The sequence below is a fragment of the Sus scrofa genome, chromosome 9 (genome assembly GCF_054392235.1).
Source record: "Sus scrofa isolate SSC_HxYL_T2T_F1_AM1 chromosome 9, Sscrofa_HxYL_maternal_Yorkshire_Landrace_v2.0, whole genome shotgun sequence".
In the NCBI taxonomy this organism is placed as follows: Eukaryota; Metazoa; Chordata; class Mammalia; order Artiodactyla; family Suidae; genus Sus; species Sus scrofa.
Genome location: NC_139391.1, coordinates 86,809,377 through 86,833,142, shown reverse-complemented (window position 1 = coordinate 86,833,142; position 23,766 = coordinate 86,809,377). Strand labels below are relative to the sequence as shown.

At 37.7% G+C, this 23,766-nt stretch overlaps 1 protein-coding gene across 1 annotated transcript in view; it reads right to left on the bottom strand.

Moving 5' to 3' along the window:
• Nucleotides 1-23,766, bottom strand: part of SCIN (scinderin) — an 82,027-nt gene that overhangs the window by 19,500 nt on the left and 38,761 nt on the right. The window contains 5 exon segments of the mRNA NM_001244731.1: nucleotides 3,145-3,266; nucleotides 5,415-5,630; nucleotides 6,599-6,687; nucleotides 7,086-7,218; nucleotides 9,368-9,460. Of these exon segments, the coding sequence (NP_001231660.1) occupies nucleotides 3,145-3,266; nucleotides 5,415-5,630; nucleotides 6,599-6,687; nucleotides 7,086-7,218; nucleotides 9,368-9,460 (653 nt within the window).

The following is a 23,766-nucleotide window of genomic DNA, read 5'->3' as shown; positions in this document are numbered from 1 at the left end:
AATTATCACATAAACTGGAAAGCTATTTCATGTGATAGTTAGTCTTCAAGATATGTGCTTATTTTCTAAATGCCCCTTCACTATCTTTATGAAAGTTTCAATAGGCCTGCAAACCATGCAACATTAACAAACTGACATATTTAACATCCATGTTATTAAATGATGAAGACTCACAAAAAGATTCTCAAATACCTAATTTATATTCTTGAGATGTCAAAAAGTCATACATTCTCATCAAAGTGAAAGAAGAAAACTAAACCACCCATTCCTTCATCCCCAGTTCTGGCCCAAAGGTAGTGACTATTAACAATAGGGCATATTCCCCTTTTTCTCTTTCAATTATTTACACGGAGGGCCAAACTCGTCCTCCTCCTGAGTTCCTCACCTCAGTGAATAAAACACTACCCACCTGTGCACAGATCAGAAATCTGGGCCAACTCTTGACTCAGTCATCTTCTCCATTCCCCATAAGCAGTCGTTTGGCTGTCAACTTCTTCACACTTTTCAAACTTGTCCCATCCCCTCCCTCCCCATTGCTCTTACACTGTTTTCTGGCCACACTGTCACTCAGGTGGATTATTGCAACAAACCCCTACTGGCCTCTCTGTCATCAATCTTCTCCCACCGGTCCATTATTTAGATGTTAACCAGAATAATTTCTCTAAAAATAATTTTTCTAAGAGGAAAACCAATCATGTCACTCACCAGTGGAAATTTCATGGCTGGATTCCAACACCCTGAAAATAAAGTTCATCCTCTCCCAGATAGTTACAAGGCCATTCGCAATTCTGCTCCTTCTAATTTCTCTGGTTTTATCTTTTGCTTCCTAACTTTGTTCTAGCCATCATTACATTAAAGCACAATTTGCCCAGCACTCTTGAAACAACTTCCCTATTTGCTTGTCTTCCCAGTTCCCACCTCTACGCCTACTTAGATGTCACTTCTAGGAGACCTTTACCAATAGTCTAGGAGAGGGCTTTGGGTGTCTCTCCTTAATTCCCCAAAGATCAATCAGCTTAATCTTATCTTACTTAAAACTTTTCATATTTCATTGAGATGCCTGATCATTATCTTCTTCTCTTTAAAGCATAAGCTCTTGGGGACACAGGCTGTGTTTTGTTTGTTTGTCTTTCACCACTGCATTTTTAGTGCCGTACCAGTACAGTACTTGGCACATAGAAAGTGCTCAATAGATGCTTTTAAATGATTTAAGGACTGGCTACTACATTTAAAATTTATAACCTGATTTAGTCTGTTTTAGTTATGTTCACATAGTTGTTTATGTGGATTACAAATTGTAAATTCCTCAAAAAAGTCCCCTGAGTTTCTTATTTAGTCTTTCTTCTTTCATCTAAGTGTCACAATCAATTGTATTTTTTATGTACGAAAGAGAATTAAGAGGAAGACCAAAAAGCAAAATGTAAAAGAGAAGCTGACTAGGAACAATTAACTTATCCCTACAATCGTCTTGCCTTGCATGAGCACTTCTCTGAATTAAAATTCTAGAACAGGAAACTGCAAAATAAGAACATAGCTTCTACCAGGTTATCGCTGCACTCAAGCCTTAAAGAGAGCTTCAGATTAAGGAGTGAAATGTTGCTTCACCAGTTACAACAGTTGTGACTTGGGGTTAAATTACTTAAACTGTCTAATTCCCCTCTCTTCCTCATTTTCGTTTGAAAATAATGGTTGTGATGAATAGAGATAATATATGGAAACATATAGCACTTTGCTGCACAAATATGCTGCTCAAAAACATGGTTGTTATAAAGTTGGTATCTTAAACACAGAGCGAAATAGCTAAATACATTCATCTTCAACAGGATATGATGTGACTTTTGGGGTCAGAAACTTCCCTGGACACAGTGGCTCTCATTAACGTTATGGTGTACATTAGAATTTCAGGAATTCCGCCACCTGAGAGGCTGATTTATTTGGTATAAAGTGGGGACCAGGCATATGAAAAAAACTGTCCAGGTTAATATGCACAGCTAGTGTTTGGAACCATTGCCAAAGGCAGTGCCTGTTAATCATCAATGTGCATATGAATCATCCTGAGAACCTGTTAAAACACAGGTTTGGCTTTAGCAGGTCAAAGGTGGGGCCGGACATTCTTTATTTCTAACCTGCTCCCTGGTGATGCTGATGCTTCTGGTTCCCAGACCATGGTTTGGGTACCAAGAACCTCTGGGACAGGAATAATAATCTCTCCTGAAATTGGTTAAGCTCAAGACACCGGCCAGTATAAGTGGTAAGTGGTGGGACCAATGGCTCTGTTATCTGGTGGGACACAGAGACCTGAGTCCAGGTACGTTCAATGGGCTTACTGGTTATGGCCATCACCATGGTGCCAAAGGCAGGATCATGCTTCACCCCTGAAACTTCAAGCTATACCTCTCAGCTTTAAGATCTTTGTTGATAATCTTTTCTTTTTCTCAGTCTTCTCAGAAATATTCTGTTTCACCTGATTTCACTGAACACAAAGTTTGAGAATCTCACATGACATGCTATGTCTACTTCACTTACTTGGTTGGACATTCCCCATTGGCAAGGATGCTCTCTCAGTAAACTTAACCCTCAATTAACTCAGATCATTATGGAAAACCATACAAGATATGGATGCACTGGCATTTTTTCTCTATTACTGCTATCAATTTCTTGGGACAAAGAATAAAGATGCAATAATTTGAGGTCTCTAGAGTATGAAGTATAATCATAAATTATATGCATGCCCTAGAGGATTTGCTTCATTGCAATGTTGCAGCTCCAAACAGGATGGGCCTCGATGAATTTTAACAATTAGAAGACATGGTACCCAATGCTGGACAGCTGGAGTGTTAGCTTGCATAGGTGATAAGTTATTCAAGGACATATTCACTAAGAGAAACTACCCTTCGGAGAGCAAAACCTTTTTCCAAGACTGGAAAGGATGATATTTATCTAACCCCTCCTGCTTGTGGACAGCAGCTACAAAAATAGCCAAAATCATATTGAAAGAAAATACTACATGCATGGTATGCAACTTTCACTGGGGAAATTATAGGAGAATTCTACCCCATATTGCATAGAATTTAATGAAATTTAACTGTGGACCAAAATCGGACCTCTATGGAACTTGAGATCTTATGAAAGAGGAAAACTTACCACGTGTAGATAATCTGTCCTCTGGGATAAGTGTAGAGTATAATGTAGCAGTCACCACCATAGAATTCACCATACGAGTTTTGGTCAATTTCAACCCTACCATTGTTTTCTACACGCCAAATCTGAAAGGAACGAAATATGCATACCAAAATTAAAATTTTCTTGATCTAATAATACTTCTCAGAGGTTTAAAAAAATTTGGTTTGGATTTGTCATTAAAAAACTTCTAAATTACTTTTCTAACTAGCTTACGAATCGAACAACAGGAAGAAATTTTTACCAATTTGGCAATTTGGTTATTGACTTTTTAAGTACTTACAGTTCTTTTTTATCTTTCATAGTATTTAGCTCCGTTTTGAGCCTGCTGATTAAAAAATACCTACTGCCTTGATTGATTAGTGAAAATAACATGATATTCTAGTTAAATAAGAAACCAAAATATTCAGCTCAGAAATATATCTCTTAACTATCGCAAAGTTTTTCATCAGTTTAATCAGTTTTTTTTTTTTTTTTAAATGGCTTCTTCCCTGTCCTTTAAGGCATAAGACTATTCTTTTCTCAGCGAAGGTAGCAAGTTGTGACTGAATAATAAGGATGTCAATTGCATGACTTTTATTTTCAAAAGGTGCCATCTAGGCATAAGACTGATTAGGTAAAAGCAGGCAGAACGCGTCATTTTTTATCTCCTCATCTTCATCAGAGATTAAAGACACTTTTAATTAAAGATTAAAAATTGGACAGAGGAGAGTTGTAAATGAAACAGGAAAGTGACATACGAGTAAGAGACTGCCAGGCATTGCGTATTTGCACACGCTCTCCTGCCTGGGTCCTGGGGAGGCTCAGCCTTTGCTTTGTTGGAGATGAGCTGGAGGGGTGCCACAGCCAGTGTTTCAGAGAGTAGCCTCCCATGCCAGTCATCCAGAGGAAAACCCAGAGAGAGCCATAGATGTCAGCAGCCCTGGGGTGACACCAGAGGACATCTCAGAGATACTATGCCCTGACAGGGAGACTGCAGCCCGACACACTTGGTGCTAGGGAGCCACAGCTGCCTTGGGGCCATCTACCTGTGCTCAGCTCCAGAAAGGATGTTCAAGCAGGAGATGGACGGGCCTCAGAAAGTGACACCCTCTGACAATGATCACAGGGAGCATTTCTCCCTTTGCAGTTCCCATAACCACTATTCAGCTTAGATTCAAATTTCGTGTCCTTGAAATAGTAGGGGAAAAAGTACTTTCTAAATCTCATTTCTCTATACTTTGGTCTAAGCATTGCAAGCACTGGGAATATAGAGATAAAACATTCAATTTCTTCCCTCAAGGAACTGACAAGCAGTCTGGAAAGAGAAATCTGAGTAAATGAACAATCTTGCGGTACTTACATGACAAACACTGTGAAAAATATTACTTATGGCCTGAGCACAAAGAAAGGTCATTTGCATGTGGAAGGTAGGCTTCTCAGAAGAGATGCAGCTTGTGACCCAACTCATTCACAAAGGAGGAGTGGGAACGCTAGCCAGATAGCAGAGGGGAAGAGCCCTCGTGGCCTTAGAAGGCTGAGGTGAAAAAGGTCAAGTACAAAGTCCTGGGAGGCCCAGCTGAGGACCAAAGTTCTCAGGAAGACATATAGATATTCTAGAATGGAAGGGGCCCTATCTAGTTCCCCTTGAATTAAACGACTCAAGAGTAATTGAGTGTGAAGAGATTTTAGTTAAGAAGTACTCTTCAGGTTTTTTGGAAACAATTTTTGTCCAAAAAAAAAAAAAAAGGCAATAATTGACAAACTCAATTCAAGTGCTCTAAAAACATCTATGATTTTGGCACATAACACACACCCAATTTGCTTCTGTGACTGCCCCTAAGATGCAAGGGAAGGACAGATTTATGGTGGTCGTACTTTCAGGGCAACGCACCCTCACTGGACAACCTCAGTCCAGAGAGCAGGAGCAGTTCTGGAGAAGGAAACCAGAAGGAGATGGCTGGGTTCCACGAGGGTCTCTAAGGTCATAATTAGATGATCTTGCACAAACCTCCTAACTTCTTAGAATCACATAAATACCATAAAATAGGACTGAAAGGTCAGACAATCTCTCTCCCAGCTTTAAATCCCCTGATTTAAATCAGTCTTAGACCACCTCTGTTATTAATTAAAATTCATATTTTACACAGTTTATAGTTCCCTGAAGTTATATTTTGACATATACTGGTATAAAGAGGCTTGACAAAGACCAAAAAAAAAAAAAAAAAAAAAAAAAAGCAAAAACATGTAAATACCTCTACTTGGCCGGAGCCATCATCCACCATATTATGCTGGGCTGCCATTTGTGGAGAACTGTGCAATTTTGAGGCATCAAAAGGAATTTGTTTTACATGAGCCACTTTCTCTGTGACATATACTTTCCCAAAGCCATCACTCTGATCTTTATCTCTCCAGTCTTTAAAGAACTGTTTGAAGATTGGTGTTTCACCTCCTTCTGGAAGAACTTGAATCTGAAATTTAAAAAATAATAATAATCCATAGACAGAAAAATAAGAGACTGAGGAAAAACATTAATCCAATAGTGGAGAAAAATACAAGAAAATGCAAAGATTATCCTATTTTTTTGTGACGACAGATATAAACTTAGAAGCTAGGATCCTTCAATGAATGCAAAAGGGAAGACTATTAAATATGAAGTTAAAGCAACCCAGCTTTTTTCTTACAACTAAAGTACTTGCCAATGAATCTGGGTATCTGAGGTAAAGTTCTTTCATATCTTACCATTATAGTCAAATAAGTTTGACTTTTTTTCTATATTAGGTTCCTAAGAGGTCTGTGACCTGAAAGAAGTGATCTCACTATGTTACTCATGCCAGGACATAAAAATGAAGAGAGAAGGTGAGGCTCAGAGATTCAGAAAGGAAGCCTAACTAGCCAGTGTCTTAGCTGATCTCCATGCAGTCAAATGTTCTCTGACATCAGTTCATGTCCATACAACTTGCTCTAAAGAATAACTGACAAGTGCTCTCAGTTAATTCAGCTGTGGTTGATCATATCCCCCCTACCACCACCACCTTTGGCTGTGCCTATGGTATTTGCAAATTCCTGGGCCAGAGATCAAACCTGTGCCATAGTAGCAACCCAAGCCACCACAGTGACACTGCCAGATCATTAGCCTGCTGTGCCACAAGGGAACTCCCTGTGGCTGATCATCTTGACTTAAAGGCTTGGAGGAATGGATGGGCTGTTATTCTCATCACAGGGCCCCAGAGAAGGTCTGATCTCCAGTTTCTGCAAAATCCCATCCTCTCCACAGATACAGCTCTAGGGACACATGGCACAACACTGCACACATGTAAGTAAAGAATGATTTCCATGCATATGTTATTTTGAGCCAAATTCTTTCATGAGTTTTGTGGAGTAATCATGAGCTCCCATGTTAAAAATTTGTTTTTAGCCAGTTCCTCTCCACACATACTTGGGTATTAGTAGAATAATTCATTTGCTGTAGGAATTCTTCAGCTGTCTTCATGGCAGCCTTTCTCTCCTGGGGATTAGCATCTTTTCCTAACATGTAAGACAAATAAAAGAGAATTTCAGAGAGGCAAGATTTTATATGATTAAGAAATATTTGTGCACCAAAAAAATTGTTAGAATTTACTTTAACTACAGCACTGAGGGGATAGCAACAATTTTCTAGTATACTAAATATATTTAACAATATTATAATGAGTACTACATATAAAAAAAGATTTTTTTTATAGTGCTCAAAGGCTTTCTTTCATCCCATCATCACAGCAAATGATGCTAGTAGGAATAAAACATGGTTTTTATGTCTGCGAGTACAGGTCATGCCTCGGAAAAGTAGGCCTCTTTTTTTAAGCTAGAAAAGATGTTTTATTTATCTTTCTGAAGAAATATATGTAAACCTGAGGTGTATCAACAATGCCAATGGCATTTTTTACCTTTCCATACAAAAATCTGTTTTGCAGCACCATGGTCCAAAATGAAGCATTCTTCAGAAAGCAGCATTGCCATGGAGAAGGGGTTTTCTTCTGCCACCATGGTCACTCTCATGGATCCACTGGCATCTGAAACCTAACATAAACACCCTAAGCTCATATAAGGATGATAAATATTTTCTAAACTTTGACTATAATGATGGTCGGACAGCTCTATAAATGTAATAAAAACCACTGAATTGTACACTTTTAACAGGTAAACTTCAGGGTATGGAAATTATATCTCAACAAGCTATTTTAAAGAAAATGAACAAAAAACTCCCTAAGCCCAATTATACCCTAAAAGGCTTGTTTAAAGTCCTTTGGTGTAAAAGTACTACTAATAAAAGTTAAGTTTCAATACAGAAAAATAATAGTGATAGTAATAAAGGATAGTTTATTGAATTTTTAAAGCCACCACGTAATGAATTTTACATGGATTATTTCTTTTTCGTATGTGGGAGAGAACCATACCCGTAGCATATGGATCATGGATTGAATCTAAGCCACAGCTGTGACCAATACCACATCTGCAGCAATACAGGATCCTTAACCCCGTGTCAGGCTGGGGATGGAACCCATGCCACCACAGAGACAATGCCAGATCCTTAACCTGCTGCACCACAGCGGGATTTCTTAGGTGATTGTTTCTTAATTTTTACCACAACCGTTTCAAATAGGTAATAATCTCACACTCATTGCACACGCTCACAAAGCTGAAATTTAAACATTCATTCATTCAATGTTTATTTAGTACTGCCATATGCCAAGCACCGTGCTAAGGAAGACATTGATACATTACAGTTTATTTTTACAGATTTTTTTTTCAATTAGGGCCTGTAATTTACTTAAATTTACTTAAATGCTTTGTGTAAATTATCGAAGTAAGTTTCATCTGTCACAAATCAATTGTGTCACACATAAATTTATCTAGACTCTTGAAGTTTGGAAATGACTAGAGAACATTTTTTTTTTTAAAGTTGGAGGTGGTTTTACAAAATTGAAAGTGATTAATGCCCAGGTCAGAATTCCCTGTTTTTCAAAGGTCTTCTAGACTGCAAGGTAATCCACCTGGGTACTTGTAAAACATGCAGATTTAAGGGCGCTTCCTAGATCAGTGATGGAATTTTTGCAGCACTGTCGTAAGGCTTGAATTCTGTATTTTTAAAGATTGCCCTAAGGGACTCGTTTCCCAGCTCTGTTGAGCAATCCCAAATTATTTTCGAAAGGACTTTAGAATTAGATGTGTGCAATACATTACAGATCCACTAGAGGGAGTACTGATTCAAGTTAACACGGTCACTTTTAGAGACGGAGGAAGAAGAAAATAATCTACATCCCCTTTACAAAAAGGAAGTTAATCTGCACAAGTTAGTAACTTGATCATTACTTAAAATCACAGCATTTCTGAGCTAGAAAATCCCCTTAAAGAACAGCTAATATCATTCCTTCCTGTAAGAGATGACATTACAACTTGTTCCAAATCACACACCGAGAAAGTTGGGGGTGAGGGATGATTGAGGAATCCATCTGAACAGTCACAACTAGTACAAAATCTTGAGAATTTTTTTTATCCTTACCAGCAATAAAATCATGAAATTATGTAGTTGGAAGGAAACTGAGTAATCTTCTAATGTAACCTCTCTCTCTCTCTCTTTTCCATAAAAGAAAACTAAGACACAGGATGGTCACGTCTTGCCCAAGGTCACCCAGGTAGTCTTTCCCAAAGAGTGGACATGGAACTAGGTCCACCAACTAGGTCCCAGGACAGTTTTTAACCCTGTTTCCTTCCAGCTGTTTGATTTGATGGCCTTGCTCTCCTGTACCAAAGAAAGCCTCCATTAGAGCTAATCAGGTTATCGCAAATGAGGTGATGATTTCATAGCATATCTAGATTTTATAAGAAAAGGCTTACAAAGTCTTTTTCCTCCAGGAAGGAAATATTTTATTGAATATAATATACCAAAACATACAGTTGCAAACTAATATAGCAGCAATATATAATTTTATTTAAATCTAACAAATTGTTATTTGTTTTTAATAAAAATGTAAAGAGTAATAAAAAAGAATTTTAACACCTATACTTTGCACCTATACTAAGTGCAAAGTATGGATTCTGCTTACACATTTCTCTTTGAGGACAATGAGAAGCGTCAACTATAGTGAAAAGTCGCTCCCAGTAGAGGTCTCCCCAGAAGCATCCAGTTCAGTGAAAACAATATTTAACTCCCTAAAAATGAACTCACCATGTAGAGTTTAGCCATTTTCCTATTAGTTATGTCTGCTATGGTGTCATCATCATCTTCTCCATCCCTAAGCTCTGGCTTTTTCCCTAAAACCTGGGGAAAAAAAGTAAGCAGATAAAAGATAAAGACCTCTCCTTAAAGGATGCAAAGTTAAAAAATTACTTAACCATCTTACATTTCTAAATATAAAGACTATAAAATATTAGCAGATAAAATGACCAAGCTCAGACATTTCTCACCAATAATACTGCATTTGCCTTTTCCCATGGCTCAAATCAGTTTATGGCCTTAAATAAACAAACACTGAGCGTGCTGGTGATGGGAATATCCAAGAAAGTTAAATTCTAAACTTGAAAGCATAGATCTTCATATTACTGAAAACTAGCAGGAATTAATTAAAATGTTAAGAATTCTAAGTGCAGTTCCGTAACAGAATTTCTTTCATAACCTCTGCATCTAGAAGTAATCTATAGGTTTTCTTTATTATCACAAAAACCTGGAGCAAAATTAGGATTTGATGGTTGGGTACCATTATCATTAATTTTTTTATTTTTTTGCTTTTTAGGAGGCATATGGAAGTTTCTGGGCTAGGGGTTGAATCAGTGCTGCAGCTGCCAGCCTACGCCACAGCCACAGCAACACCTGATCTGAGCTGTGTCTGTGACCTACACCACAACTCACAATGCTGGAATCCTTAACCCACTGAGAAGGCCAGGGATGGAACCCGCATCCTCATGGATACCAGTTGTGTCCGTAAACTGCTGAGCCACAACAGGAACTCTCCCATTATCATTATTGATATAAGCTAGATAAAATGCAAGTTAACCGTATCATACTTCATTTCCTGTTGCATTTTTGGTAAAGAACAAATAAATGTCAAATGAATAAATGCATGCATTTATTTATTCTTTGCACAGCTGATATAATCCGACAGTTCAAGGAAAGTATTTGGTAGAAAACACATGTGAATCTGCTCTGAATTTTCCTACACTAAAATGACACAAAAAATATGTCTGTATGGCAACATCTTCTCAGATCCACCTCCTGGAGTAATGACTGACAGTAAAACCAAAAATAAACAAATGGGACCTAATCAAACCTAAAGGTTTCTGCACAGCAAAGGAAACCCTAAACAAAACAAAAAGACAACCCACAGAATGGGAGAAAATCTTTGCAAGTGAATCAACTGACAAGGGATTAAACTCCAAAATTTATAAACACCTTCTGCAGCTCCATACCAAAAAAACAAACAACCCCATCCAAAAATGGGCAGAAGATCTAAACAGACAGTTCACCAAAGAAGACATACAGATGGCCAAAAAAACCCATGAAAAGATGTTCAACATCACTCATTATTAGAGAAATGCAAATCAAAACCACCATGAGGTACTTACTACCTTACTCCAGCCAGAATGGCCATCATCCAAAAGTCTACAAACAATAAGTGCTGAAGAGGGTGTGGAGAAAAAGGAACCCTAGTACACTGTTGGTGGGATTGTAAATTGGTGCAACCATTGTGGAAAACAGTATGGAGATTCCTCAGAAAACAGCAATCCCACTCCTGGGCATCTATCCAGAGAAAACCATGACTCGCAAAGACACATATACTCCATTGTTCACTGCAGCACTATTTACAATAGCCAAGACATGGAAACAACCTAAATGTCTATCAACAGAGGAGTGGATCAAGATGTGGTACATATACACAATGGAATATTACTCAGCCATTAAAATGAACGAAATACCAGCATTTTTAGCAACATGGATGGACCTAGAAATTATCATGCTAAGTGAAATTAGTCATACAATGAGACACCAACATCAAAAGCTTTCACTGACATGTGGAATCTGAAAAAAGGACAGACTGAATTTCTTTGCAGAACAGATGCTGACTCACAGACTTTGAAAAACTTAAGTTTTCCAAAGGAGACAGTTCGGGGGGTGGAGGGATGCACTGGGGGTCTGGGATGGAAATCCTATAAAATTGGATTGTGATGACCATTGTACAACTATAAATGTAATAAATTCATTGAGTAATAAAATAAATTAAAAAATATGTCTGTAAAGCACATTAATTAATTAATAGACACAAATATAGGACATTAAGGACAGGAATCAAATATAAACTTATTCTAAACAATGTAAGCTTTATAACAATATAGATATAAATTCAAGTTTAGAAAATGCAAAGGGGTTCCTGTTGTGGCTCAGTGGATTACAAACCCAACTAGTATTCACGAGGATGCAGGTTTGATCCTGGCTTCCCTCAGAGGGTTAAGGATCCGGCACTGCCATGAGCAGTCTTGTAGGTTGCAGATGCGGCTCGGATCTGGCATTTCTGCAGCTGTGGTGTAGGCCGGCAGCTGCAGCTCTGATTTGATCCCTAACCTGGGAATTTCCATGTGCCACAAGTGAGGCCCTAAAAAGAAAAAGAAAAAAAATATATAAAGAAGTTATTCATTTAGAATCAATAAATATTTAAATTCAATGAATCACTTGCATAATGTGTCCTATATTCAGTATTCCTTATAATGTAATGTGTGAAAATACATAACGCTGAATACCAGGTAGTAATAAAAATGCCTATGAATTCTAATCCTCACACGAGCATGGCACCGTCTCAAGGTTAGAAATGCACTGAAGACATTCCCTCTGGGAACATGCCCACTTTTTGCTTACCCATTGATCAACGAAACACTTGAATTATTGAACATGCTAAATGAATAGTTTTTCCTTTTTGGCTAAAATTAAGATCAAGACAAAAATTAAAGCACTTGTAACCAAAAGCACTTTTCTTAAGAAACAGTTTAATCTTGGTAAAATATGTATATCTTATAAAAGTAGTGAAAGCTCTGGTATAGCTTTTTGTTATTCTACTCTAACAAGATAATAGTTTGGACTCAACAGTTTGGGCTAAGGACATATTTAATACTAGAGGTCTCCCAGTGGAGTGAGTATGAGACTTGGGGCATACTCTAATTTTAATTTATAACAATTCTCATATTAGCTGAGGATCTTTAGTAGCCTCTCAAATAACTGTAGCATAGTTGGGAATTGAACCCAGAGGATTTACCAGAAACAGGCTTAACTCCAGAGGGTTAGGGAGGCTGTATATTGTCAGGTATCATTTTAAAATTCAGTTCAACAACTAAGCATTTGCCAAATACCTCACTAAGATATACAAAAGAATTTCTGACCACTCTGCACAATCCTTTAAACCCTGACATCCTTCCTAGAGAGAAGAAAATAATATGTTCACTTTATCAACTATGCCACACATTCTGATCTTTGAAATGAAATGTAAACATAGTTTTTCTCTTTTTCTAAGGTAGGATAATGCCTAAATTTTAAAACACCCATTTTAGGATTCTCAACTGATGAGCACTTAGCTCATGTAAGCCTTTGTGTGTGAAACAACATATATTTTGACTATCTAAAGAGGAAAGGAAACAGAGAAGCCTTATCTGAGGATGTTCCTTAAAAGTTTCATCTATTACTCTAGTCAAGACCAGTCAGTCCAGCTGGAGGCCCCTTTCCTTCAATTAAGTTTCCACTTATAAATATTATCACCTTCTAACATACTTCTTTCCACAAACCTGACCATTCTCAGTTCTCCATTTGTGTCAGTGAATATATTTCTCTAATCACATGGTCAGTTTTGAATACTTCCTGCCCTCCACTTTAAATCTCCTAGCCACCTAGTCATTAAATTCTCCTTCTTTATGACCATGGTGAGAATCGCAGATTCCCACATACATTAATCCCCACTCTAGTGCAGACCTTGTCACCCAAGTCATGGGTTATCCTGCTCCTGTCAGTTTCCTCCTGCCTTTGTTCTTCAGTATTCTACCAGGCACTGTGGTGAGAAGAAAAATCCTAGACAGTAATGAGCAGTAGGTAACAGAAACCTTAAAAGCATGTCAATCATTTAATCCAGTCATTCTATTCTAGTAGTTTATACTAAGGAAATAATTAAAATATATACAAAAAAGTATGTTCATGACTATTTATCACAGTTTATGATATTAAAATATACAAATCTCCTAAATGCCCAACCTGGTAGGAACTGATTAGTTAAATTAGGCTATATACATACAATGGAATACTATACAGTCATTACAATATTCTAAAAATGATTTGATGATCAGGAAAAAGGTTCATAATATTTCAAGTAAAAATTAAGACTGCAAAACATTATCTACAGTGTGAACTCTTGTAAAAGCACAGAGATGCATATGTGATAACAGAGATTAGAAAAAATTTGGTTACTCTTTTCTCAAAATTGGGACTTGGAATATTTTTCGCTATTACAACAGTATTTTGTAAATGTCAACAATAAACATTTATTTTTCTATATTAAACAAAACTGTAAAAGCTTTCATTAAAAAATGCTGACCTCTTGTATTTGTATTGCTTCTCTCCCAGTGGAATAAACTGTGAGATTTTATTACCTTGAATAGAGTAATTATCACTTCTTTTTAATTACAATCTACTTTAGGCTTTTGCCTCAACCTTCCTCACTCAATTCATCAAAGGGTAGTAAATATTTTTACTGCATTCCCAACTGTTCTAGGCATTTTGAGCAGAGAAGCCTTTGTTAATGTAAAAGCTGAGAAGGGAGCCACCAGGGGCCCAGGGTTCTTAAATTTTCAGCTAGGAAATTAAGTGGTTCCAAAGATCACAGGTGCTATCTTGTTACAGATGGATATGAATATAAAAGTGGGCATATAATTATCTTTTCCTCTCTGTTTTGTCAATAACATAATTGAAATGCTTAACAATGTAAGTACACTACTCCAAGTATATTAAAGAGGTTGGAAATTTGTAGAAATACAATTTTGTTCTTTGTAGAAATTGACCTTCTTTTCTGCTGTTTATTCTTTGTCTTCAACAGAAGTTCAATTCAAAATAACTCAGAAGATATTTATATTAAACCATTAAAGCAAATACACAATCCAGTTTTAGATTCACAATCCCCTAGCCTCAGAACTTCTAGGTTTTCATGACCTATGTCAAGACTACCCTCAACCCTCAGTGTCTTATTTTTTCTATATGTTTCTATATGACCTACCGTTACTTTCTTTTAAAACATAAGTTGCCTGTGCGTAAATTTGTTTCTTAAAAAAAAGGACCAGTTAAGGAAAACTTTGCTACATTTTCAGGATCCTTACTGAATTTTAACATTTGCATCTGTCTTTATTTTGAAACTTTTAGCCAGCCCCACATATTCGAGATATTGAATTCCAATATTTACAATCTTGCACAAGATGCATTTTATCTCCTTCGATATTCCATAGGAAAGTCAAGATGTTTGGACAATTTACAGTAGGCAATTGAATTGAATAATAGGAAAAGAGGGGATAGTACATAGCCTGGAATAAGAACAGTGCATAACTCAAAACTCCAGATCACTTGGGATAAAAATGTTCTATGTTTGTCTCAAGTCCTACAATCACTTAACAGAGGGTCCTATGTGCTTCTCAATACAATTTCATCTTGATAGACCAGGAAAATGATGCTGAGAAAAATTAGGAAATTTGCCTTAGGTCCAAATCCTACAAATGCTGAAGCAAGGATGTAAAGTCCAGGCCTTCCAACTTATACTAAGTGTTTTATAGAGATAATGAGACATGGTGCAGTCCTTTACCTTGAATATTTTACTGTAAATGGCTCTGCTTCTTTTTTCACCAAAACAGAGTAAGCTCTCAGGTTCTAAGAGCTAAAATTGTAATTATTCTGTAGTTTCTGTGTCTTACTTCCTTTCCTAACTGGAAAAAAACAGTACATTGCGAGCATATGGTGAACAGAAACAAATTGTTAAAGTGAGGTAGAACCTCATTGCTATGGTGTATTTACTTACTTGAGGGCATTTTATGCTTTTGGTAAGACTAATATTTGACAATAGGGAAGAAGCCCAGATCTAAAATGATAGGAAATTCTGAGAAAAGCTGTGACCTCATTTAGCAAGCCCCACCTAACTGAATACAGTTCCAACATTTGCTCTCCTGCTCTCTCTCAGGGATGTGCTTCCCCTCCTTTAAAATATCTTTATCTCTTCATTGGTATATAATAAAGGGTAATTCATACATCTAATAGAGGGTAAGGTATTTTAGACTGGGGGAAAACATGTGAAATACATTTGGATAAAAGAACAAAGTGAAACAAGTGTCTGCAAAAGAGGCTTGGCCTCATTAGTGAGTTCAGCATTGACCACAGACACAGAATTTTCTGTGACTGTAATATTTCATACCTGTGTGGTCCAATAGAGTAGACACTGGCTAACCTGGTATAACAGAGCACCTGAAATGTGGCTAGTGTGACCAAGAAACTGAATTTTATTTTTTATTTAATATTAATGAATTTAAATCAAAATCTAAATAGCCACCCAAGTCTCACAGATGGTGTATACGATAGCGTAGCTGTGGAGGACTCAGAGAATGCCATGGCCTGATTCAAGTCTGAACCTCAGCATTACTGTAAGATTAATGTATCAGAGATTAGATTTAGCAGCTCAATCTCATGAGAACGTTACCTGATAAACTATTATAATATGGAAAGCGAATCCACAAGTTACTATTACAGAAAGCTAATGTACAAGTTTCTTTAATATGTAAGCCTAACTCACAGGTCATTAAAATACATAAGCCAGAAGGTCAACTTCTTAAACTAGAGCAGTTGTTTTCCACTGGCTGCATGTTAGAATCACATAGGAGTTACGATACCCAAGACCATGGAAGCAACCTCAATGTCCACCAAAAGATGAATAGATTAAGAAGATGTGGTACATAGATACAATGGAATATTACTCAGCCATAAAGAAGACAAACTAATGCCATTTGCGGCAACATGGATGGAACTAGAGACTCTCATTCTAAGTAATATAAGCCAGAAAAAAAATACCATATGACACACTTGTTAGTGGAGTCTAAATATGGAACAGATGATTTGATCTCAAAAAACAGAAACAGATCATTGACAAGGAGACCAGGCTTGGGGTTCCCAGGGGTGAAGAGGGAATAGATGGGCATTTGGCGGGGGGGGGTTGGATATAATCTCTTATATTTGGAATGGATGGGCAATGGGGCCCTACTACAGCACAGGGAAATGTGTGTGATTGGGTCACTTTGCTGTACAACAGAACTTGAAGAAACATTATAAATCGATTATACTTTAATTTAAAAAAAAGGAATACCCAGGTCTGAATCCCAGTTTCAGAGATTCTGACTGAGGGCTGGCACTGTGTGTTTCAAGAGCCCTAGCCCTGGTGTGGTGTTATTATTGAAGCCTTCAGTGACATCACTTTGTTAGCCTGGCTCACTCACCTCATCCATCAGAACAGGTCTTCCCAGCATTTCTGATTTTCACAATGCTTCATATAAAGAATTTCTCCCCTGGGAGTTTCTGTCATGGCTCAGTAGAAATGAATCCGACTAGTATCCATGAGGATGCAGGTCTGATCCCTGGTCTCGCTCAATGGGTTAAGGATATGGCACTGCTATGAGCTGTGGTACAGGTCGCAGATGCAGCTAGGATCTGGCATTGTTGTGGCTGAGGTGTAGGCCAGAGGCTACAGCTCTGATTAGATACGGGCCTGGGAACCTCCATATGCCATCGATGCGGCCCTAAAAAAGACAAAAAAAATTTAAAAAAGAATTTCTCCCCTGAACAAATTGTCAGTGTCTGGTAGCCTAGAGGCTGTCCTGGGTCAAATCTCAGATAAAGATCTTAGGCCATCTGCTCTTTCGGGGGATCATTAAAACCTTTTCTGTAAGATTCTAAACTCGTTTGGCCATTTCTACCCGATCAGTGCTTGAATGGACACTTTCCTCATCGGTGTTTGGGGTACCTAAGCTCTATACTTCACAGTGAGCACCCCGCAACTTTGTCTTTTTGGCACCTCCTTCATTTGCTAAGTTCAGACAGCCTGAGCTGGATAGACCCACTGCTAAGCAACTCTAAGACCTTGTTCCCATATTTAAAACAGTATAATAACTACTACCACTCACAGTTATTATGAGGATTGGTGAGGTAAGTTGGCCTGATTTACACATGTTTAATCAGATTAGGCAGAGTTTTACAGCAAGGGAGTTGTGAAAGCTTCCTCTTTATCTACGTAATTCAGAAAACTTCCAAGCACCAGAATTAAGCAAACTCAAAACAGTTTTCATGTACTCTGAGGAGCTTGAAAAATATTTGCATACCTTTTACACTCACATTAAAAAGTATTTTCTTTCAAAGAAAATGTCTACCCCCAATAACCCTGAGCCTAATGCCTCCATAGGATGGATGAAAGGTTGAAAGCTGACACTAAGAAATATAAAATAAAGGGTCAAGCCAGCCCACTGAGTGCCACAAAAGCTATTACTTTTAATATGGAATATTCAAAATAGGTACCATCGCCAAAAATAATGCGGCAAAATTTTGGAACTTATAACTTCACAGTGGATGGGATTCCCACTTTTCAACATGTTTAAGATTTTCATGCTCTGGAATTAAGACTGCCTGGGTGTGAACCACAGATCTCCTATTCCCACTCCCATATGGCAGGTTACACAGTCTTTCTACGACTTACTTTCTTCATAAAGTGAGGAAGTAGAGATGCTGTTGGTGCTTGGCCCATCTCACCTTGGTCTACCTCAGAAGTCATCAGCAGAAATTTCTTAAAGGTCAAAGACTTCTACTCTCTGTCTGATGGCATTATCTGGCCACCAAGCTGTACTGTAGCCAACCACAAGGCATGTTAGAAGTTCTGGGAGTTAACACCCATGGAGCAGCCCTCAACCAATGAGGAATGGGAGATACTGGCTAATCCTGCAGCCACCTCAGCCTTCTGAGGGCCAGTTCTAAGATGTTTTCCATGTGGTTTCTCAGAGGGTCCCTCTGGAACTAAGTCCCAGGTGCCTGTAACAGTAAATAACTTATTAACAAACTATTGCCATATTTTACTCCTACCCCATGCTTCCAGGATCATCTTCCACATGACAACCTGCTCCCAAGTCCTTGCCTCTGAGTTGGCTTTGGAGGAACACCAACCAAGACAGGGGACAATAAATGTATCTACTTCATAGGGCTGTGGTTAAGAACTAAATTGCTCATTCATGTACAGCCCATTGAAGATTGCTTGTTAACACCTCTGCAGCAAATAAATCCAGGACAAATGGGTTTCTTAGATTATGGAATTGCTGTGTCAATGATAAGAAGTGCTGGCATCATGTAAAGAAAACTACAACTATAAAGAGTAAGAAGTAAACAGAAAATTCAGCCCACCAGTGAGCCATCTGCCCTTACCCTTGTGGGGCACAAGGTGAAATGGTGCCATCACCTAGCAGTGGAATACCACGACACAATATCCCAGCAACTCAGATTCAGTGGTAGGGCATTTGCCACTTGTTTTAGAAGTTTTTAATCAACATATTTGTCTTGTCTACATGTTCTCTATCAGATTTCATTAAATTTTTAGTTTTTACTTGTTTTTTTAGCTACCAGCCTTCACTGAAATAGAGCACTGATATTTAACTTCACAGTCTGCATGATTTATGACTTCATTTCCCAGTATATTTGTATGGCATTTGTATATAAACAGCATGTTAGTACCTTTTTCCTGATTAGTAAAATGTTATAGAATATCCAAAACTGAAGATTTCCTAATTGAGAATATTCGCTGAGAGTATTTACATGAACAAACTATGCCTTCTTGACAAAGTCACTTTAAATCCTTTTTATAAATAAATAAATATACATACATATTTTTTATATACATATATATTCTATATACATATCCAAAACAATGTAACTGTAAAATTGTGATGCACTGGATATCCTTGCAAACATAACAGCAATTCTAATAGCAATAACACCAGTTTTTCATTTGCACAAATACAGTGAATATAACCCAATTCCACCACAGTGTGATCCTTGGCTTTGGATAAACAGAACTTAAAAGCACAGTGCAGATGGACTCCATCTTGGAAAGTTCATTCCAAGATATGAACACTTTTCCTATTAGTAACAAACATTAATTACAAAATAAATACTAAGGAATCATGAATCACTGACTCTTGGAAAGCCAACATTTTAATATCTGGGCTTGGCTAATTTTTAGCACAGATGTTAAGAAGAAACATAAAATTAAGGTGAATTATTATTACATATTTTAATGATTTGCTTTACAACATGAATGCCAAGGATCTGTGAAACACTGAATCTTACAGATCCTGCCCTTTGATGTTGACTTTCGCTAATTCTTAGCCCTGTGCTAAGAAGAAACTAATTTAAAATTGTTGAAAGAAAATGTCTTACTTTTTTTTTTTAATTAGAAAACATTTGCCAAGTAGTACTAATCCAGAGTAACTATTAAAAAGTGACACCTTATCAGAATTTTGGTGTGACAAAATAAAAGCTTATTTGAAAAAAACTATTATCTGGTTGTATATGGTTAACTACACTGTTACTCTATTTCTTATCTTTGTTCAGAATATTTCAACTTCCCCCACTGGATGAATTGGCAGGGGAAAAGATGGCTATCTGAATTAAATACTAGACATCCCAATAAAACATTCATTAAAATAAATGACAACAAATGATCAGTGCCCTGAGCAGTGCCTGGTGCAGAGTAAGCTACCCATAAATGGTAGCTACAAATAGCTGCAGCAACAATAGTGCTCCTGGAAACATCAGAATCCTGCAGTATGCACTACTGGTCACTGTAATTCTTTAGACTTGTGTGTCTAAGTATCATTGCTGTAAAGCAAAATGGAGGCAATGATTTCATTACAATACAACCAAGAGAAGAAAAGGAAACATTTCTATATGCTGGTACCTCTGATACTTCCTCTCTACTCCACACGTAATGATGAGGACTAGTCTAGATAGAGCAAGTGACAGAATTTTGGATCACTTTGCCTTAACAATCGCTGAATGGTAAACCCACAAATGGACTTTCTCTCTCCACATGGCTCTCATAATAACGTTATTCTAATCAGACAACGAATTCTGGTGAACATCTCTGATGTGCCAGACACCATATGATATGAAAAGGAAATTCCAAAACCTGTAAAACATTGTTCTATTTCCCAAGAACTCAAAGAGGCTGGAAAATAAAGGAGGGGTAAACAAGGAAGCTAAAGCTTCTTGGACAGCACACAGAGGTGTGCCTCTCTAACAAAACCTTTTTTTTTTTTTTGGTTGTTGTCTCTTAGTGTTAAAGTGTTTACTGTACCTATTGACCAAATTAATATCTCAGTCAACTCAAATTTCCATCCTTACAAAGTGCAGAGTTGTGACTAATAATGAAATGAGAGGGCAATAGAGAATAATTTAATGAGTGATGTGTGCATGTGTGTGTATATTACATACCCACAAAACAACTTCATGTTGGAGTTCCCGTTATGGCTCAGTGGTTGATGAATCCGACTAGGAACCATGAGGTTGCGGGTTCGATCCCTGGCCTCGCTCAGTGGGTTAAGGATCTGGCGTTGCTGTGAGCTGTGGTGTAGGCTGCAGACGCGGCTCGGATCCCGTGTGGCTGTGGCTCTGGCGTAGGCCGGTGGCTACAGCTCTGATTAGACCCCTAGCTTGGGAACCTCCATATGCCATGGGAACGGCCCTAGAAATGGCAAAAAAGACAAAAAAAAAAAAAAAAACCCAACAACTTCATGTTTAAGGAGCTGAAAGTATCCATGCTTATTTCCTGAGGCTAAAAAGCAACATGGTTTTTATTTTATTTATACTATTTTCCTATAAATCTTTTTTTTTTCCTTTTTAAGAGCTGCACCTGTGGCATATGGAAGTTCCCAGACTAGGGGGTCAAATCAGAGCTGCAGTTGCCAACCTATGCCACAGCCATGGCAACACCAGATCCTTAACCCACTGGGACATGTCAGGGATTGAACCCACATCCTTATAGATACCAGTTGGGTTCTTAACCCGCTGAGCCACAAAAGAAAGTCCCCTATATATCTTTAGACCCTTTAAAAATACTATATAGTCAATGTTCCAAAATGGCCATGAGGGGGATTTTTCAAAACAGCTCCCCATTTCTATTTTTGGTACTTCTTTGGTTCATTTGATACTATTCTACAAAGATAAATGGGAATTGATTTATTTAATGAAGAATCACCCCCAGAAAAATAAGTTTCTCCCATTTCCTATAGCATCAATTTCAAAATGATCAAGCTTGATTTAAGTATACATTATTTTAATTAAAAGATTAAAATAGTCTCAAGTAAATCCAGTAAACTCAAGACTATGCTATGAAACAAACATCTCCACAGATAAGCTTTATGGAATGCTGACAGAATTCTAAATTTCCAAATTCCAACTTGATTTTCTTAATTTTTTACTTTACATGCTGAAAATATATGACTACTTCAGTGCTAATATTATCAAATGTTCAAAATCAGTCCTGATTTTACTTTCTGTAAATTTAAATTATATAACCTAGGGAAGTGTTAAAGGCATTATTCACAGCCTTTTGATGTTAAATGTTGGGGAAGAATAAGACAAGTATATTGAGTGATTTCAAAAATGAAGGAGTGTCCGTCGTGGCGTAGTGGTTAACGAATCCGGCTAGGAACCATGAGGTTGCGCGTTCGGTCCCTGCCCTTGCTCAGTGGGTTAACGATCCGGCGTTGCCATGAGCTGTGGGGTAGGTTGCAGACGCGGCTCGGATCCCGCGTTGCTGTGGCTCTGGCGTAGGCTGGTGGCTACAGCTCCGATTCAACCCCTAGCCTGGGAACCTCCATATGCCGCGGGAGCGGCCCAAGAAATAGCGACAAAAAAGACAAAAAAAAAAAAAAAAAAAATAAAGCTCTAGGAGTGCTGTTGTGGTACAGCAGGTTAAGGATCTGCTATAGTTACCACAGAGGCTTTGGTTGCTGCTGTGGCATGAGTTCAATCCTGATCTGGGAAATTTCACATGCTGCAGCTACAGCCAAAATCAAATAAATAAATAGAGCTTTATATCTGTGTGGTTCCTTGGAGTTCATGGAGCATATTCATGTTTAACCCAGTGGTGAGGAGAGGCAGTACCAGGACTATAAGTAATGACCACACAAGGAGTCAAGTGAGTGGACACAGAGATGCGTGCTAGAGAGTGAGAGGAGAGGAGAGGGGTTTTTGAACACTAAGTGTCTCATTTCACTGAACACTAAATGGGGATGTAAAACTTGACCTGGGAAGGAAAAGTTTATAGAGGACAGAATCCAATTACAGCTCCTGAGAACATGAACTTTTATTACCAGAATGAACAGTTTTACACATGAGCTACTTATTTCTTACTGTGCTAGATACTCTTCCTTGGAGTAAATGCCATCTACTTTATCTGTGGGGAGGTAGATAAGCTCAAGACTGGGTTATCACTCTCGGACGAGATTAGTTGTAACTATCCATCTGGAGAAAGAAGACTAGGGTAATATTTAGATTATCCTTATCTAAACACTAACTGCTCCAATATAAATGCAGTTGGTTTTAAATCAATCAACCATATGGCTTTGTTCATATCTTTCCCAACACTATCATCTACAATGCAAGGATGTTTTTAAAGCAATACTATCCTCCAGAAAACAGGAAAACAAATGTAGTTGGTCTTCTGGTACCAAAAATTCACAGTTATATTAATTATCTATATATTAATGAGCAATGAGTTAGAGCTGTGAGGATTACACAGCTAAAGGCAGTGTCTTGCCCTCAAGGAACTTAAGAGTAGCATCATTAAGATAAAAATTTTGGAGTTCCCATTGTGGCTCAGCAGTTAACAAACCCAACTAGTATCCATAAGCATGAAGGTTCAATCCCTGGCCTCACTCAGTGGGTTAAAGATCCAGCATTGCCGTGAGCTGTGGTGTAGGTCACAGACATGGCTCAGGTTCCATATTGCTTGTGGCAGTGGCATAGGCCAGCAGCTGTAGTTCTGATTCGATCTGTAGCCTGGGAACTTCCATATGCCTTGGGTGCAGGCCTAAAAAAAGAAAAAAGACCAAAAAAAAAAATAATAATAATAATAATAAGATAAAAATTTTACTTTGCAAAATACCTTGGGGAAATATAACTAAAATTTTACTCTTTGCCTAAGTAGACATCTCTAAAGGATAATTTAAGCGATATCTGCACTGTTTAACTCTAGATTTTATTTATAAGATACTCAGATGATCATCACAAATAGCCAATCAATTTGTCAAGAAAATGGCTGAATAAATGTTATTTTCAAGTACTCAATTATGATTTATAATAATAAGAAGAACACAATTCCTACACTGGGATATCCTTTGGAGATTAATCTATGTTGTATGCTACTATCATACTGCCTAAAATACAGAAGTTTTATCATGATAAGTCCTCCATCCATTGGTGGTATCATTCTGACTGTGTTTTCTGTCATTTGAGAGCCTTTACAATCTGTT